The sequence below is a fragment of the Perca flavescens genome, chromosome 12 (genome assembly GCF_004354835.1).
Source record: "Perca flavescens isolate YP-PL-M2 chromosome 12, PFLA_1.0, whole genome shotgun sequence".
In the NCBI taxonomy this organism is placed as follows: domain Eukaryota; kingdom Metazoa; phylum Chordata; class Actinopteri; order Perciformes; family Percidae; genus Perca; species Perca flavescens.
This window is the reverse complement of record NC_041342.1, coordinates 11,776,959-11,796,056: the sequence shown is the minus strand read 5'-3', so window position 1 is coordinate 11,796,056 and position 19,098 is coordinate 11,776,959. Positions and strand designations below refer to the sequence as shown.

Genomic DNA, 19,098 nt, shown 5'->3' with positions numbered 1-19,098 from the left:
TTCAATTATGTTTTTCTCATTTTTCTTTCCCCTTGACAATAACCCATTCTCTATTTTTAATTCTCCTCGCTCTTATCATGTGATTTTTTTTTTCTTTTGTTATCTCATTCTTTCTATCGCTCCTCCTCTGGTATTCTCTCCTCTGACTATGCGGCTGCCTTGCATAGTTAAAGCATGCTGTCGTTAACCGCTGAAGAGTGAAATTGTTTTGGTGGGAAAGGGGACGAGAGCACATTTAATAAGAGAAAAAAAGACATTTCATGTGAACGAAGCCATAAATGAAGCCTGATGGAAATGAGAAACAGGAGGAAGCAGTGAGAGTAAAGAGAAAGTGCAAAGAAAACATGACTCCTTTACATCATATTAACATCTAAAAAAGGTTGTCCCAGAGGACTTTTCATACACTCTTCCCTCAGAAAAGGATTAAAAAGAAAAACATTCAACAAGTCAGATTTTGAGGCATTGCCGTTACGCCCTGAGGCCTCTTGTATGACATATTTCTGAAAGATTTTAAATTTCGATAAGGTTAAAGAGCTGTGGATCGCTACAAGCAAGATTAAAGTTACAAAACAAGTTTTCCACACTGCTCTGGATGCATATATGCAGAGCTTTGGGGCACATGAAAGTACAGCAGGCATCATCACGTTTTGTGTCTTGCAGGTTTCTCTGTCTGGTAGTGATCAGTCGGCTCTCCTGGTGTTCTGCCTCTCTCTCCGGCATCTCCTCTTACACTGCAGGTGTCTTTTATTGAGCCAGCGGTGATTTACTGTACTTTTTTTTTCCCTCGCTCCTGCAATCAGGCACCGCCGTAGTGACAGGTTAAAGCTGCAGGTCAGATCATTTCACGTATACGTGCACGCGCGCACAGCAGAGAACAGAGCGTGTCTCTAATAGGATGTCATTATCGGGGAAGTTTGGCTTTTTAGAGGGGAGGCGAAACACCGGAGAGCTCGGAGCTTTCTTTTCTTTTTTTTTTTACAAGGTGAGAGATTTTTGGAAGGTCTGTGGGCAAAGCTCAGGTCTGAGGATGTAATAGTATACAGTAGGCACCAAGATCACTAATCACAAACACGTTTTGGCAAGTCGCCCTGCTGCTTCTTTTCTCAGCAAAGATGTGTGTCCGTTGAGAAAAAAAAAGCAGGATTAATAAAAGTCTGAATTACATCTTTGAAAGTAATATACATGGACTTGTTGCATTATTTATGCAGCCTTATAATGGCAAAGAGCAGTCACAGTAAAGTTGCGAAAAGGGTTTGAAAGTTCGAATGCTCTTAGCCAAATGTGTAAAGGATATTTAAATTGAAGGACCTTAATTTGCTGCCTTTAGGTCTGATTATCAATCATTGTGACAGACTTTACATAACTCTTTGTTTGGACAATAAAGGGCACAAGGAAAATGTTTTCGTGTTTTGTCTTTAGTTTTGTTGCTCATTTGAACTTATGAGCTAATTTAATAAATTCATCTTAAGTAAAATACATTTTAATAATAATGGGGACATCATTGGAGCCAGAGGCTGCAGAGACAGCAGTTAATGCTTCTCTGCTAAGCTAGGCTAGTTAGCTTCCAGCAGACCTAGTTTATTTAGTTTTACTCCGTTAGGATTAGATTAAAAAAGGTAGTGTAAAAACTGAATGAAGATGTTGGAGCATGAAAGCCTATTGAGCTACTTTGCAGGTTAAATAAGCTTTAGCTAAGGCTAACTCACCAGCTAGCCTTAGCTAGCCTTTAGCTGTCACTGCAGTTTGGTTTTTACCTCTGTTTTTCTGTTTTCTATTTCTTGCTAATTTTACATATTTTCCGCCCCAAATAATCACACATTTCTACGACATCTACTGTAGACTCTGTATGGTAAAAAAGATGTAAAAGAATTTAGATTCTGTTAACTCAATTCAGTGGTGATTCTAGGATCAGAGCTTTAGGGGTGCCTGGCACCCTTTTAATGTACTTTTTTAAACGTTATTCTGATGTGCATTTTATCACCATTGTGGACCGTCATGGTAGAGGAAACACTGACTTATGTAACTATAAAGACTTAACTTACTTTAATGCGGCGCCACAGGGCCATTACTACAAAGGTGAGGCAGTATTACAAATAAAATGGAATTATGCAAATATTGAATAAATCATCACATTAAAAGATAACACTGTGGAGTCCACTACAATGAATGAAGGCAAGACAGAGACTACCATGGCATTATAACCATGTGGTCTTAACGTTACCTGTCCACTGTCTCTTTCTCTGTTCCAACGCTGTCATGCTCTCTCTCCTTCCCTCCCTCTCTATCCTCCTCTCTCCCTGTCTGTGCTGTTAACCAAAAGACAAATACAATAAACAAACAATGAGTCTTTATTATCTAATAAGAGGTATACATTGATCCATTTATGACATTACTCTAATTGAATATTGGGTTACTGTGGGCAATGAAGTCACATCATTTTGCCCTTACTCTCTCTTTTTAAACTGGCTGTTTTTTGTGGAGAAACAAAATCAGATATCCATCAATGGAAAAGCAGATATTTCCAATATGCAGCATCAAAAACTTACAAACTTACAGATGTGTGCGGTTTTGAATGAACCAGGCGTTTAGATTATGGGTTCAGTTTCCTGATGCTGTGATTTTCCTAGAACAGAACTCATTAGCTCACAATAGATTATTTTACACAGTATTGTCAAGTTCAAATATTAAAATGTCTGCTGTCAACACATTGGAAATGGTTACCATGAGGCCATATAATCACACGTGAATGGCTCAGTAGTTTGTCACATCCAATTTCTACAATGCCAAGACTTGGCTACCACAATTTGCAGAAAGAGGGAAAGGGAAAAAAAAAGGGATAATAATATTAGCATATTTTCAGTATTTCGATCATTATTATTTTCACTTCATGCAGAACTCTAAACCTACCTTACCTAGGCTATGCCTAGCTGACATGTGTCAGACCTATACAGCTCATTCAGATATCTTGATGTGAGAGTTTAATGGACCCGTTTGAAACTAATCATGCCCATTTAGTTTTATTAAAGTGCTCATATTATGCTTTTTGGCTTTTCCCTTTCCTTTATTGTGTTATATATTTTTGTGCACGTTATAGGTTTACAAAGTGAAAAAGCCCAAAGTCCACCCCAAAGATCCAACAGAAAACACTGTTCACAAACTGCTCCAAACAGCTCTATTGTGGTCCAGCCTTTACTTCAGAGACAAACGTGCGTCACTTTGTAACACACGTTATAATGCTCGCCTAGCTGCTAGCGTGGCACGACCTCATACTCTGCTTCTGACTGGCTAGTAGTCCTTACCTAGCTACTGCGCATGTGCGACACCCAACAAAGATGGAACGGAAGTGAGATGCCTCACTCTGTAGCAAAAACAGAGAGCTCAACACACAGGGTGAAAAAATGAGCTGCAGCAATGTGCAGTACGACAAAAAGATGGTGTTTTTTGAAAATTAAACCATGTAAACCTATTCTGATATAACCTCTAAATACAATTATAAACCTGAAAATGAGCATAATATGAGCACTTTAAACAGCATCGCTGACTTTACGACCACTTCCCAACATGCTGGCTTGATGTGGTTGACACCTACCTTTTTGGATGGATGTGGAGTTTTAGCTGATACAAACACAGACTTTTTTTTTTAACAATAATATTTAGAGGTGCCAGGATTGACCTAAAAATCGCCCCTGACTCAATTTACCAAATATGTTATTACTGCATAAGGTTGATATCAGATGATGGATGTAAGATGAAGGTCCAAATGCTGGCAAGGATGAATAAAAACTCTCTTAATATCCCTGCTTTATTGCATAATGCTGCTGCCCAGTGTTCATGATATTCAGTGAACAATCCCCAACCCTGTTCTTTTACCTCGTAAATGTCCCCCAAACAAAGTCCAAGTCCGTCCTCTCCAAGCACTTAAACAGTATTATGTACTATGTGAAATCAATTCAGAGAAGCAGAATAAACTCTGGTTAAACTAGCCGGCTCTAGCTTTATGGGTTGGATGTGCTTCAGGTGGGCTTTCCCACTTAACTAACTGGAATAACAACTGGAGCGCAGAGGACCAACAATGCAAATAGAAGGTGACAAGAACTCCGCTCTGCCCGCTGCAGACATCCACCCCGATGGACAAACCAAAGGCTTTAATCAGCCAAACGAGGAAGAAACACATGCTCGGCTTTCTAAACACACGCTGTTGGATCTGAAACTGTGCACACGCCATCAGTAGGCTTGTGTCAGTCTGGAGCTCTTCAGGACCAGTGTCCCGCTCCCCCTCTCTCTCCACCCCTCGACTCCCCCGCTCGCCTCATCCCCGAAAAAGGCTGCAGGCGTCAGGCTGGAAACAGCTCCAGAGTGCCCGGAGTGAAATGAACCAGCAGACAGGCCCGCGTTGACTCTCAGCTTGCTGATCTAAAAGGGGCTAAAACACTCCCAGCTGTGGCGTTAGGGACGCCGAATGGCACCTCTCCTGAGACCCCGGCCAGGATCTGTATTCCTCCGTCCCGCCTCGCACTGCTGAAAGGTTTTAAATCAGCTCAGAGACGGAGGGAGATGGAGGGCTGAGGAGGCAGCACAGTTTGGTTTTAGGTTGCAGCGGTGGCGTGCACTCTGTCTGTGTGGCTGATTTATGCTGACTTTGTCTGCCCTCAGCGTCTGTAACTTTACTTTCCCTTCCACTGGATGGCTTCAGCTGGAACAAGCAGGATTGCATAAATGCATCAACAGGTCTTATCCTGACCTGTGATCTGTAACCTTTTGTCAGTCTTCCATGTCATTGCACAGACAGAACTGCTTGGATTGTTTTGGACTGTTATATAAACATGGTCCACACACATATCGGCGAGATCTACAAATACATGCTTGAATACGTTACGACGGGCGCAAAGCATTGCTGTAGTTCAGCGCCGAGGTTATACAAAGCATGTTAGAGATGACAGATGTGGTTTCAAAGATGCTGGAGATATCTGCGGGCCAGAGCTTTGGTTCAAAAAATTCGACATTAGGTCCGAAATTAGTGCTGAGCTGATGAGTTAATTAGCAAGCAAGCACACCAACTTTATTTGTACAGCATTTTATCAAAACAGAAGTACTTTACAGGTGAAAGAAAGGTGAAACTGAGTAAAAGAGGCAGACCGAACAAGAGCGTACAAACAACAAAATAGGGTTATGGGAAATTTTAAAAGAGGCCAAAGGAAAGTGGGATTTACAATGCTTTTTAAAGACGTGCACTAATTTGGCTTCTTTGAGACTCTGCGGGAGGCTTGGATCTGCAAAAAATCCTGCCCGTGGTCAGAAGGGCCCCCCTACAACTCTTTAAATGAACTGAATCAATCAATCAATCAGTTCCAATTAAATGCATCAACATGTTTTGAACTAATGGTTGGATTCTACTGGGCTCTGGGGAAATTGTGATGGCCATTTCTCACTGTTTTCTGACGTTTTATAGACAAGCTGGGGGTCCCGATCCCCAGAAGGGGTCACAAGATAAACAAAGACCTATATCTGCTACACACATGTTTTTCAAACTTGTCTTTAAGGTTTGTTTTTTCCTTGTAAATTGTAAAAAAATTATAATAAAAAAAAAAAAGGAGAAAGGAGAAAAACACTCGTTGGTTGAACTGGTCACAACCAGTAAACTTACTGTATGCAACTGGTGATGAGGAGAAGTAAACATCCCCTCAAATACATTCTCGGAGAACTTCTGCTGTAAATTGTACAAGCTAGAAACAACCCTCAAATATTTTTTACCATGCACCAGGTCAATGTTTACCAAACGTTTGTGTAAAGCACTTCTACTGTACATCCATGGCGATTAGGCATATGTTAAAAGATCGATATCTGGATTTTATTTAATCAATATCAGATCACTCAAACAAAGATCGGTTTTAATTGGAAAATCGATTATTTTAACCCAGCCCTATGGGCAACCACCGGACCTAATGATTTGCCGAAAAACAACGAAGAGATGGCAGTGTCTATTGGTTGGTCCACCACTTTGGTGCAGACTGTCAACAACCATTGGATGGATTGCAATGTAATTGTTACAGATGCTTATTGTGTCCTAATGACTTTGGTGATCCCTTGACTTTTCCTGTAACAATACTTTTCTGTAGAACTGATGCAAGATAGATGAGAAACGAATGAGTAAAGTTACTTCCGTTACACTTTACTTGAAGGTATCTAAATAAGTCATGAATGTGTCACAAACGTTATAAACAAGTCATAAACGTTTATGACATAACGCTTCTTTTAGTGTCGGTTTTTGTCATGACAAGTTATGGTTAGAGTTAGGGTTAGGGTTCATGTGTTCATGACAGTGTCATGTCACTCTTATGTAGATACCTTCAAGTAAAGTGTTAGCGTTACATCTTCCGTTTTCGAAGTACGTGATGCTCTGACCTCCGCTGACCTTTTACTTTTTTTGGGGGGCCAACAAAAGAACCTGATGACCTCATGTTACGGGATGTGTGGCGGCCAGCACAGTCCTCCACACTGCACGTACCATATATAAACATCTGCATTCGTGACACTTCTTATCACCTGTCCTGCATCTCTGTGGTTTTTTTGTCTGGGACCTCCGCGAAGTGCTCTGGCTATGCCTGGTTCCCCCTGCTTGTACCTCTGCCACAGGAATAACCCTGAAGAATGCCTTTGACAAGTGTATCGCAGATGCTGCCTTTTGTTGGCGGACTGGGGTTGTTTGCATGGATGTAAGAACCGACAAGCCGACGCTGGCCACGCTAGCTGGCAGCAAACACTGGTCTTTTACTGAAGCAGCAACAAACACGCCGTTCTCGTGCATTGAGGACGTGATTTATGTGACATGTTGGCTTGCTCAGGGGCCCACAGGACTGTTGCTGTTTTGTTTTGTATTTACAGTATCTGGACAATTGTGAATGTATAGACATCATATTGCCCGCATGTTGTGTCTTTAGTTTATGTTAACCTTTCCAAAGGGAGTTCTGGGAGGAGGAAAGTTGACAGAGTCAAGCCTTGTTCTTGTTCTTACATTCCTCTCTTTCTCTCTCTCTCTCTCTCTCTCTCTCTCTCTCCAGGTGGGACCAGATGGAGGGTTCGGAGAAAGGATAGACAGGGGATTACCTCTGTAATGTCAGCAAAGGCCAAGGTTTGTCACAAACAGTACGTTGTTGTTGCCAAAAGAGCACCCTGAAAATGTCCATTCCTCCTTCTGCTTTTTCTTCCTCTTATCTTCTGTCACTTCTTCTACTCTCCATCTCTTCCACCATCTTCGTCTTTTTCTCGCTCTTTGTATTTGCTGTTCTTGCCTTATAATGAAATGACCATATCTGCAAGAAGCCTAGCCTTATCATCTTTCATTTCCACTGTACAGGCCACTTTAAACCAGAGAATGAGTTATGTCTATGTATACATTCTTAATGAAAGGCTCAGAACTGATTTTTTTCCATCAAGCCATGTCAGGGCATAAGCTTTCATTGCTACATTCTAAGCCAGTGGACGAAGTTTGATCCAGAGCGGAAAGAAGAACGCCGAGATATTATGACCTAATGAGTTTATTAGACTTTGATGAAATAGGCTTAACACAAAGTGCTGTAGCTCATTTCAAGAGCTTTTGAAGAGCTGTATGTTTTATGTGCTCTTATACGTATCATCTCATTTTCTTTATCTGTTTTCATATCTGTAAAGCACTCTGTCAACTTAGTTTTGTTATTAAGTGCATGGTCGCCATGGAAGCAAAAGAACAAACATAAAGTTCCTCTGGTGGTGAACCTTTTTCTTTGTAAGAAAAACAAGAGAGCTCAAATCCAACAGCAGAACTGTACGCACAACTCTGTCATTTCTAACTTTCTAGAAATAGCTGAGAACAATGTGTCATCAAATATCTACTTAAAGGGGTGATAGAATGATTTTATAGAGTATTTCACACTGTTCCTTATGGTCTCCTAATGGGGTATGTAACATTGGCTGGGCTGAAAATGTCCTGGTTGATATTTTATTGGCCCTTATGCATCCCTGTGTTTTGGCCCTATTTGTAACAAGAGCTTTTCTTCCAAATATGGTATGCTCGTGAATATTTAGATGAGCTGCGCGCTGATTGGTTGAGCGAATCCCCAATACACATACATTAGAGAAGTGACAGAATCTCATATTCCAGACACTGCAATGTTTCATTACCAAATTCACTTCTGAGACTTTTTTATGTGAGAAATCAACTATATAAAGCTCAAATATGGGCCGTTTTACGAAAATTGAAGGCTAATTGCAAATATGGTAAGACTGTGTGTCGGACTTCAGCGGCGGTGCTGCTGCCTCGCCGCCCGGCCAGCCTTCCTTCAGAGCCCGGCCTGCTGTCAGCTCCGTTACGGCTGGCAGCCCTGACAGAGCTCCAGTGCCTGTAACTCCCCTCTTCCTCCTAGCTAAATGGCCAGTTGTGTGATAGTGAGAGCGCGGTCAGCGAGCTTGTTACACCAGCAATCTCTTACCACATGTTACACACAATGTCACGCCACTTAGCTATACAACATACACCTAAATGTCTTATAAAGCTTACAACGGTGTCCGATTTCAAGTTAATTAATAATTGTGAAGTTTAGCTAGGTGTTTCGTTAGCTGCGACTGTCACATCAATCCTATCTATGTGTAGCTACAAATCACAGATAGTTAGCTTCATTTTTGGTCATAATTCGAGTATATTTACAGTTTGAATTTCGTCACGCCAGTTATACAACATCTAACTAAATTATTATAAAGCTAACAACGGTGTCCGATTTCAAGTTAATGAATATTTGTGAGCTGTAAGGGTTTCGTTAGCTGCGACAGTCCCTACAATCCTATGTGTACAAGATTGCGGCTAGTTAGCTAGCTTCATTTTTGGTCGTAATTCGAGTATATTTACAGTTTGAATTTCGTCACGCCACTTACACGTCTAACTAAATGTTTTATAAAGCTAACAACGGTGTCCGATTTCAAGTTAATGAATATTTGTGAGCTGTAAGGGTTTCGTTAGCTGCGACTGTCCCTTCAATCCTAGCTGTGTGTAGCCAACAGTTCCACCATGTCGACTTTATAAGGTGATACATGATACATAAATGTTGTGTTTACAGCTTGTTGCCCTGCCAACGAGTGGCCACATTTCAATTAATGCTGGTAAAAGAATTATTAATTTGATAAAATACTAAAAAGTAGTACTTTGAAAGTAGTTACTTTCAATGGCCTGGTGGCAACCCTTGGCTTTATTTATTCATTATGCTAACTTTTAGCATGCAAGAAAGTCAGTTACAGAGATCCCTCAGATTTCCCTTTATCAGCTAACATGTGACTTCTGTCTGCTGTAGGTGCTGCTGTGGGTGCTCCTCTCTCTGCTGCCTCTCGTGGAAGGAGCCCATATGAAAGCTGGTGCTGCTGGTGTGGGCTCAGACTCGGGCCATGCCGCCGGCCTGCTGGCAGGCCAGGAGGAACGAGAGCTTCCTGTGACGCTGCCAGAGGTGTTGGAGGACGAGGAGCAGGAAGACGACAGTGACCCTTACTCTACTTGGCACGCTCTGTATGGTACTAAAGCTCTCATGAAAGTGTAATTTACAGCACATCTGCTTCACCAGACAGTATTAGAGTGGAAAGAGGGCATGAGCTGTTGGATCTGCTTTGTATCTGAGCCAGCAAAATATATTTACATAAGATTTAAAGCGTGACAAGTAATTTTAAGTTAAAAGGTAGAAGTAAAATTGTAGATTTTGCAGGATAGTTTGCACCCTATTACTCATAATTTCTTGAATAAGTATGTATTTTCATTGTAGCTCTACCACTCCTCTTTCCTCTCCATTTTAGACCCCTTTGTAACAGATGAGGTGGATGACCATCCCAGTAGTCGCTGGGTGGGGCGCTCGCCACGCTCCTCTGACCCCTCAGAACCTCAACCCAGCGGATCACCAAAGAAAAAGAAGAAGAGGAAGAAGAAAGAAAAGGAGGAAGGGGAAGAGACGGGAAAAGCCGACAGAAAGGGTAAAGGTAAGAGCAGGCAGCCCAAACAGAGCAGCAGGGACTGCCGTGTGGAGAAGAGAGAGATGAGGGTTCGGGACCTGGGCCTGGGCTTTGACTCCGATGAGATTGTCCTCTTCAAGTTTTGCGTGGGCTCCTGCCAGTCTTCAAGAACAAACTACGACCTGGCACTGAAAGCGCTGCTGGACAACGGCTCGCTGCCCCGGCGCACCGCCCGCAAGGTTAGCAACCACCCCTGCTGTCGGCCCGACCGGTACGAGCCGGTTTCCTTCATGGACGCCCAGACCACGTGGAGGACCATCCAGTCGTTATCAGCTGCCAGCTGCATGTGTATGGGCTGAAGACACCAACCAGGGAGAAGGTGGCGAGGACGGGTGTCACCCATCCTGAACAGAGAGGAGTCAAGGGGCTCAGGGTGAGGAAGGCCTGGGTACAGGGAAGAGCCGGAGGGTGGGCGCTGTAACACACAGAGCAAGGAAGTGACAGAGGCCACTTGTTGGTTTCCTGTGGTGTATTTCCTGTCGAGGAGGAAGAGTGCAGCTGGATGATTCAGGTGAAAAGGTCAAAATCAGAGACTGATGGAAAACGCGGATGCTAGATCGGACCCGCCAGGCACGTCAACGTCACCACACGAGCATACTGTGCAGGCGTCAACACTTGGGCTTCCTGTCCATCATTGCAGCCGGACATTGACCGTAACGGAGTATAGCGGCACTTTCTACCGGTATAAATCACCAATAAAGGCTTCTAAACCAAAAAACGACACAGCTGGACATGTTCCAGAAGCAAATGTGATCCCAAATTGAGGAGAAATTAACGACATCTGCACTAAGATTACAGGTTTCCCTGACGTTAGCCTGTTGCTGTAGCCTGGAAATCCAGACCCAAATCCGAAAGATTAAGGGTCTGTCGATGAGTAATGAAAATGGCCCAACTCGAGGGCCGGCACCAAGCATGCATTTGAAAATCTCATTGCACGCAATTGGATAACACTACGACCAATCACAACAATACACGGGGTGACGTAGCCCCATACACTTAGCTACCAGCGGAGCTAACTTGTAGATTAAATTCTTGCCGTATCCGGTCGGCAAAACAGCAAAAAACGTCCTTCTTGCAAAGGAAGGATTTGTGCGCCGTCTTCTGTTCCTCTTTTAGATAAAAAGCCAAGTCTAACTCGTTCATATTGGTGGCCAAAGCCGTTTCAAACAACTGGTGTTCATCCGTAGCCATCTTGCCATGTTTACTAATGACTTCGATGTCGCAGTTGTCATCTGTTTTGCTCGTCTCAGTGTATATCAGATACACCGATGTGATTGATGCAGCTTGGCTACAAGGGCATAGTTAATGAGCATCATTACTGAATGCCAGAGTGACTCGCTGAGCAAATTCAAATTGTTCTCTCGCGAGAACTCTGGATTTCCAGGGTGCTGTTGCTGCATGTAGCAGTGAAATGACTGTTACGGAGTTTAGCAGCAAAATCACAAATAAAAGTTTCTAAACTAAAAACTACCACTCGCTACCCACTACACTTATGAACAGGTTTGTACAATACAGTACGAAAATGTAGGCACACCGATTTGTATGATATCCTACAAAATTAGAGAGCACCGGCTACAGAGCTCCGTGGTATCATCGGCAGTTGGTAGTTGAGTTTAGCCGCCAATACGTAACTGGTAGCCGGGTACAGGCACCGCCAGATGACAGTCCTCTCAGGTGAGCGTCATGTGGCGATGACAGTTAAGTTTAGGCAACCAAACGACTAGTTAAGTTTAGGAAAAAGATTGTGGATTGTATTAAAACACTCCCGAGGAACAAAAAACATGTTCCCTGGGTGAAATTCTTTTGTTTTGTCTTGAAAGCACTGTGTTTTTTACGACCCAGCCGTCCACGGCGTTCTTATACAGCGGCAATCACCGTGGTGCGTTCAGCAATAAATACTTACGAATTACAGTGCATTGCTTTTCCTAGCTAAATCTACTAACAGTTCATGAGAACAGCCTGACTCGAACATGTTCCAACCGGAATGTGATCCAAAATTAGGGAGAAATTATTAACCGCATCGGCAAACAAGAGCGTTGAAGCCTAAATGTTTCCTGTGTTGACGTCAATACGTGTAGTGGGTCCGATCTAGCATCCACCGAGGGGGAAAGTCACCAGTGAATCACAGTCTGGATTTCTTGTTGCGTCTTTAAAACGTGAATTGTTTTCAACTGCATAACTGGTATCTACTGCAGGATACTCCAGACCAGTTATTATTACACATAAAAGAGACTCCATATGTGAACATGTTTTGATTTTATATGGGCGAGCCCTGAAGACTGAAGCTCAAGAGATAGAAAAAAAAGACTCAGCGAAAGGACTGACGCTGTGTTTATATATACGGACTAAAGACTGATATGATGTTCACCATCACTCACAGTGAAGCTAGCATCCTCACAAAAGCTATATCACTTCTTTTTTTCCACATAAAAACAGGGACATTACATTGTGTCATTTCTATGTTCAGGTGAACTCCGCCAAATGGATGCCATGCATCTTCATGTATTACTGTATAAAAGTAACGTATATTTATTTCTGATAAATTATTTATTTATTATAGCTTCATATGAGAGCTGTTTTTTATTAACTCTATGTTGTAGATAAATATCTATTTATTGCCGAGATTAAGATTTCACGTTGACAGTTACTTCGGCTCGCATACAGTACAAACATTTGTTTTGTTTCATTTTTTACTATACCTACATTTTGTGCTCAAATTTACATTAATCATTAACCTGGTCTGGACAGCTGATTCTGGGAAGAATTCGATTGGATTTCAAAAGACATTTCTCAAACTAATTGAGTGATTTTATAAAACAGAAACACATTCCAAAAGCTCAGATTTGCTCTTTAAAAAGAAATCCTAACAACCAGAAAGAAATTGACCTACATTGAAATGATGTGGTATACTTAAAAAACAAAATTTAAAATTCTGAAGTTCACTTCACATACTTGAGTCTGACAGCTGGGTAATGATATCAGCTGGTCCACAGTCAGTCTCAATGTCCAGAATGTATGCAGCAAACAAGTGAAGCCTTTATACTACAGGTCCTCAACATTTCTCACTTCAATTCAAGTCAGTTTATTTAAGAAGGGCACAGTACAAATAATTCAAACGCATGATTATACATGGGTTAAAAGTGACAGAATTAGCCAAAAGGCTATTTTTCATCTGTAGTCCCCTGACCTCCATCTTAAAGTGGTGATTTCCATTTAGTTACACACTCCCAGTAGTATGTCACATTATTATTATTTTTATTATTATTATTATTATTATAAAGTTTTCTTTATTTTTGTATGACATTATCCTTTAAGGGAATAAAGTTTTTTTAATATACATCTTGTTATCATTGTTTACTTCACTGATTGCAGAGCCTGAAAATGACTTTGGGGGGTCTGTGAGCAGGATCAACACCACTACCTTTTTTTATGTTGTAGAGCCACCTGCTGGTCTAAAATAAACAGCAAAATGTGAACCTGTGGTCTGCAGTTTGAACTGAAAGAAGCATCACTCTCCTGCCACCTGTCTGCTCCACTAAAAAATGTTTCCCTTAAAGATCCTTTCTTGTTCTTTAAAATAGCAGAGCAGGGAGAGAATGCAGCAGTGTGCTGTCTCTTTGGTGTTTTTTTATTTCTCTGCAAAGACCCACCGGTCATAGAGCCTATTTTCTTTTTTTAAAGGTGATATGTTCACGTTGGCAGTTATCAAAACATGATATGCAAATGTACAATATAAAACAAGACTTATGAGGTTCAAAATGTCTACATTCAGTTTTCCCTGCATCGTGCAACACAGACGGAGTAAATTAGCAGCATGTAGATTTAAAAAAAAAGAAAAGGAATAAAGAAAGAAGTGAGAAATCAAGTGTTACAACACATAATCAATAAACATGTATTGCAAATGGCACATATGGATTTATACAGTGTATCAAACTCTTAGAGTGTCACACCTTTTATTTGTACCCATGGGGTATGATTATGTTTTCTTGGAAATTGTCACAATTTGTCTTTGCACATTCAGCAGAAGTCCTATTAGCAAATCAGATTCCTCACAATTGGAGCTATTGGTCAAATGTAACTTGCTAGGGGACACTGGAACAAAATATGTTCAGCAGCTTTTGTAACAGCACACATAGTGACACCAAAAGTATATACAGTATGTATATACTTTTATATACGCAGTACGCGTGCAGCTTAAAGCTAGCCTGTAGAAGGTTGGGATGTTTTTCAGGACTCCACCTGAATGGAGACATATTGTGGTTGATATAAAGAAGATGTTGGAAATGCACATCAAATGTTGTCCTTGTCTTAGATCCTCAAAGTGGATCACTTAACCTAAAAAAAAAAAAGCCTAAAATAAATGTAAATTTAGAGACTTTTGTGCAGCAGGTGAACATATATGTAAGGCAGATGTTTGACCCAGTGCTGATGTTGAGATGATTACAGTCATAGCAGCTAAGTGCTGTTTCAAGTGTTTAATTCATTTAAGCTGATATGTATGGGAGCAAATAAGAGACATAAGTATTTGAGTTTTAACAGCCACTAAATACTTAATATTGAAATATTTTACTTTAAAAACCATGTATCTGAATTTATTTGTTCTGAATTCAGAATTCCTCAAAAAATTAATAAAATAGATTCAGATTACTCAAAATCGATTGGTCAAATTCGGATCCAAAATTCAAGTTGAAATAATTCCAACCCTATGTTTTGACAAATGAGCAGAGCCTTGTCGTTTTTTCCTGCCAGTCATCTTTGAGTTTTAATCTTTGAGCAGCTTTCTTGCATCACATGACTGACAGACCGTGCTCTGATAGGCCGGAATTCGGTTCTATTGCATTCCGGCTGGATTGCCTATCCTGTTTTGGGTAGCCCAGATGTTGCTATGTGAATTATTTCAACTTGAATTTTTGGATCTGAATTTGACCAATTAAATTTGAGCAACCTGAAGATATTTATTTTTTGGAAATTCTGAAACTTGAATTTTGGTTTTTATTATTTGCTTCCATAGTTATGGCTCTTTGGTGCTTCAGAACCATCAAAAGTGATCTCATAGGGTGGAGTTTATCACTGGCAGCGTTGCTTTTTCTCAGTGGAATTCGGCTACCAGTGTGCTGTGCAGATGAAGCAGCTGACCGACTTTGAAACATTTCTAAACTGATGCTGGCACTTGACAAATGTCCATCAAAGGCATTTCGCTGACTGACATGAACTTGGTGTGCTGAAGGTGCAGGTGACAATGTCCACTTTTCTATAGTGCGCAGTGAGGAGCTGCGTCGCGCGGCGTCCTGGAGCCGCCCCCTCCTGTCTGCAACCGGCTGCTAGCTCTTCTTCACAGCCGTGAGTCGCGGTCGACTCGACGCTGAACGGGTGGAAGTTGACCTGGGCGGTGTCGTACTCCCACCCCTGCCTCATTGCGAAGTCTGTGAACGAAGTGTTATTGTTGGACACCTGGTGTTCCACGTCGTTCCTGTAGCTGGCTGTGCGTAATGACGCGTAACTGGTGGCGTTGCTGTTTAGAGACGGAGGCGAGTGTTGACCTCCTACCCAGCCAACGTTGTCACTGCGACTGTCCTTAACTTGGACCACGCTCCTCTTCAGCTTCTCGCAGCCCTTCAGCAGCAGGTTCTTCCGGCACAGGATATACACCCAGGGGTCTAAGATGGGGTTGAATGAGGCGAAGCGGATCGCCAACATGTCGCTGCGGTAGTCAGGCCTCCCCCCAGCAGAGACATATGCAGGGTCGTATATCTGGTTCACGAATATTCGCACCTTTCAGATAAAAAACACGGTCAGAGAATGTCTAAGATAAGTGTTTTAATAAAAAAAAATACACTAGAGAGCAATAACTACAATAGAATAGAATATAGAATATAATACACTTTCCCCAAGGGGACATTTGTCTTGGGCATAGTGCTACAATCTGTTGCCTCACAACACAAACATGTAACAGAAAAAAACATTCTAAAAACAACCTAAGATCAACATAAAATCAACATAAGAACTAAATGTACTTGGCACGCACCATGCCCAAATGTTGCTAAACAATAGATCAGGGGTCTTCATCGTTTTTTAGGCCAAGGTACTCCCAGCTGAAAAAAAGATGGAGCAGGAACCACTTACGTTATATATATAGTTGCATATTAAACTGGGTCTACAATAACATGTAGGGTGGCCTAGAGCCTTTTTATACTCTTCTTATAGTGCATACAATACTAAGCTATTCAAATAATAATTGTTGACCTATTCCTATATTTATACATCATGTTTTAATGTTAAAATGTGGCACAGTGAATCCTTAAGCTTAACTGTATCTGTGGATGGCTACCTTACCTATGTAAGTGTTCAGACATATATTTGATTTGTTTTTCTTCTATTTTTTAAACTTTCGAACAACCATTTGGCAACTCTGGGGACACCCTAGGGGTCCCGGGCCCCTTGTTGAAAATCTCTGGAATAGACAGCATAAATGGAAAACAAATTAAAATAAAGCTGTCGCCCTTACCACTAAAGGGATGGAGCAGACCAGGAAAACGATGGTCATGAAGATCAGAAGCCAAAACATTTGCATCTCCGCCGCGGAGGTGACCAGCGGCAGCCGGGGGAAGCGGCGACGCGATCCTCCCTGCTCACACAACTCCGTCCTGACTATCCCGATCCTCTGGTTCATCCCCACCAGCGACCTGCACACCGCCAAATTACACAGAACGGTCACTGCGATCAGCAGCAGCATCACGCCGCCGTACAGGAAGGAGTAGCAGGCTCCCAGTGGATCCATCGCCCTCCAGTCCAGAAAGCACCAAGTCCCGGGAAAGTGCCTAACGTGCTGCCCGAAGCCAAAACTGGGCATAATGCACAGTACAATGTTAGCCAGGTAGGTGACCAGGAGCGCAAAGCGCGCCATTGTCCGGTCTATGTGCTGGGAGTAGAAATAAGCGTGGTTTATGGCCAAGTATCGTTCCACAGCCATGGCGCACAGGATGGACATGCCTGCCGAGCCGAAGAAGAGCATGGAGAAGGAGAAGAAGTGGCAGAGCAGCACGCCTCCTGGCCAGCGGTTAGCCACATATGTGGCGATCACCACCGGGCTGGTGAAGCATGTTCCCAACAGATCCGTGATGGCCATCCCGCACACCAGGGTGTAGAAAGTGGTTTCCTTCTGCTCCTTTTTGGAGATGCACAGCACAACTATGGCGATGAGGTTCCCAAGGACTCCCACGGCGAACATGGTGGCTGAAATGACCAGAGACTTGGACTCCAGCCGGAGCGCAGGGAACGCACTTTGGTTGTGGCTGAGAGAGAGAGGCGGCAGCGGCTCAGAAACATTCGTGTCCAGTTCTCCAAACGCAAGAGTGCCGTTGATCATTATTATAACCAACGATGCACAAGAGTTGAAGTGCAAGAACTTTCTGCGTTGTTCCGAAAACTTGCTCTGGAAATATAGAGTGCTGCTAGGCATTCTGTAAAATTACATGCTGTAAGCTGCTTTTTTCGGACAGAGCATAAAGTGCATCACATTGAAGTGCTTCTTGGGTTCAGCTTCCAGCTGTGTGTATGTTTCCTGATGCACCCTTATGAAGGTGTGCCTGCCCGGTCGTGTTTACACCGCTCGGTGCTACGGGTATTTAAGCTGTGTGCTGATGTAAGGGGAGTGACGTGCGGGCTGTGAACGCAGCGAGCCTGGTTTCCCAGGAACACGTTTCTACAGCCGAATGATCAATATTCATTACTTGTAATGCTTGTCATTTATCAGCCTCAGAGGTAAAATGCAAGCAGCTCACTAAACCCAGGAGCCCACATCTGATATCATGTAGCACGAAGAACTTAAAAACCTTCTTTTGTAAAAAAAAAAAAAAAAAAAAAAAAAAAAGGCAAATATATTTTCTTTCTTTTTCTTTGCTCCACATTTAACTTCCATAATAAACTACAAGATCTTTTCTGGATTGCTAGGCTAAATATGCAATATGCTCCATTATTGTTAGAATGCAGGATTATAACTAGGCCTACCTGTGGCTCAATAAGGCTGGACGGGTTTCTGTAGAAAACTAAATCTAGTCTGTGTAATATGGTCCAGAAATACAAGTTAAGGGATCACGATGTCATAAGCCCCAAAATTCAGCACCAAGGTCAGCGCCTTTAACACAACACCAGGAACAGAGACGGTTCTCACGCTGCTGTTTGAAGCCACACACTCGACACGTAACCATTGATTGATTGCAGTGTGTCAGATTAAGTTGCAATCGATGGCACAACACAGACTATTGTTTCAAAGACGCATGACGTTGTCCATTTAATTCACCAAATACTTCATCCATGCCAGTAAGAATCCATAAATGGATCCATTAAAGGCTACCAATGCACCAACAAATACATAATCCCGTTTGTATCTGATGTCAAAACAAAACAGAGCACACAGGATGGAACTAAGAGCCCACAATGCACAATGCAGTGATCTTTTATATTTTTTCTGCTGCTAAATTCTATATATTCTACCTTACTGTGAACCTAACTTTTAACAACCAGTGCTCTGTTACAAGTCTACTTATGCCATGTCTTTTGTTGGCTGTTGTCTGTCCTGTCCCTTGTCTGTCTTAAATGCTCTACTTTAAGTAGTAATTGCACTTCATGTATAATCTATAATGTGTGTGCACTAAATGTAGCCTGTCTGTCGTTTTTATATATTTTAAATGTGTAACACCACCTGATCCATGGTGAAACGTTGTTTCGTCTCACTATATACAGTGTATGTGGTTGAAATAACAATATAACCCACTTGACTTGACTTGAAAAGGAGGGGGGGGGAAGATTGTTCAAGAGGATGATTTTTATTGAAAGATCCTCTCCCATTTGTCTCTCCCAATCGCCGATTCCGAGTAGCCTTCGGTTTTATGGAAACACTGACATTTCCATAAAACCGTTCCATACTGTTTTGTTTTACTGCTTTAGTGTAGTGTTAGGTCTGGGGAAATGCCATCCCGGAGACATTTTTGGCCGTAATACCCCAAATTTGGTGGCCTCTGGCACATTCTAATGTCACTATTCCATCATATACGCTGATCTTAAGTATTGCATATTTAA

At 42.0% G+C, this 19,098-nt stretch overlaps 2 protein-coding genes across 4 annotated transcripts in view; one reads left to right on the top strand and one right to left on the bottom strand.

Annotated features, from left to right (window-relative positions):
• Positions 1 to 10,912, top strand: part of artnb (artemin b) — a 32,209-nt gene extending 21,297 nt beyond the window's left edge. For all 3 annotated transcript variants that reach the window (XM_028594006.1, XM_028594005.1, XM_028594004.1), the window contains exons 3-5: positions 7,059 to 7,129; positions 9,318 to 9,531; positions 9,808 to 10,912. In XM_028594006.1, coding sequence (XP_028449807.1) covers positions 7,059 to 7,129; positions 9,318 to 9,531; positions 9,808 to 10,319 — 797 coding nt within the window. In that variant the 3' untranslated portion in view covers positions 10,320 to 10,912. The remainder of the gene's footprint in view (positions 1 to 7,058; positions 7,130 to 9,317; positions 9,532 to 9,807) is intronic.
• A 4,292-nt stretch (positions 10,913 to 15,204) lies between these two features.
• Positions 15,205 to 17,386, bottom strand: ptger4c (prostaglandin E receptor 4 (subtype EP4) c). The gene is made up of 2 exons (XM_028593195.1): positions 16,526 to 17,386; positions 15,205 to 15,792 (listed from the first exon to the last, which is right to left on the bottom strand). Exons 1-2 carry the CDS (start codon positions 17,384 to 17,386, stop codon positions 15,205 to 15,207), a joined length of 1,449 nt encoding a protein of 482 aa, XP_028448996.1.
• Positions 17,387 to 19,098: the final 1,712 nt, after the last annotated feature.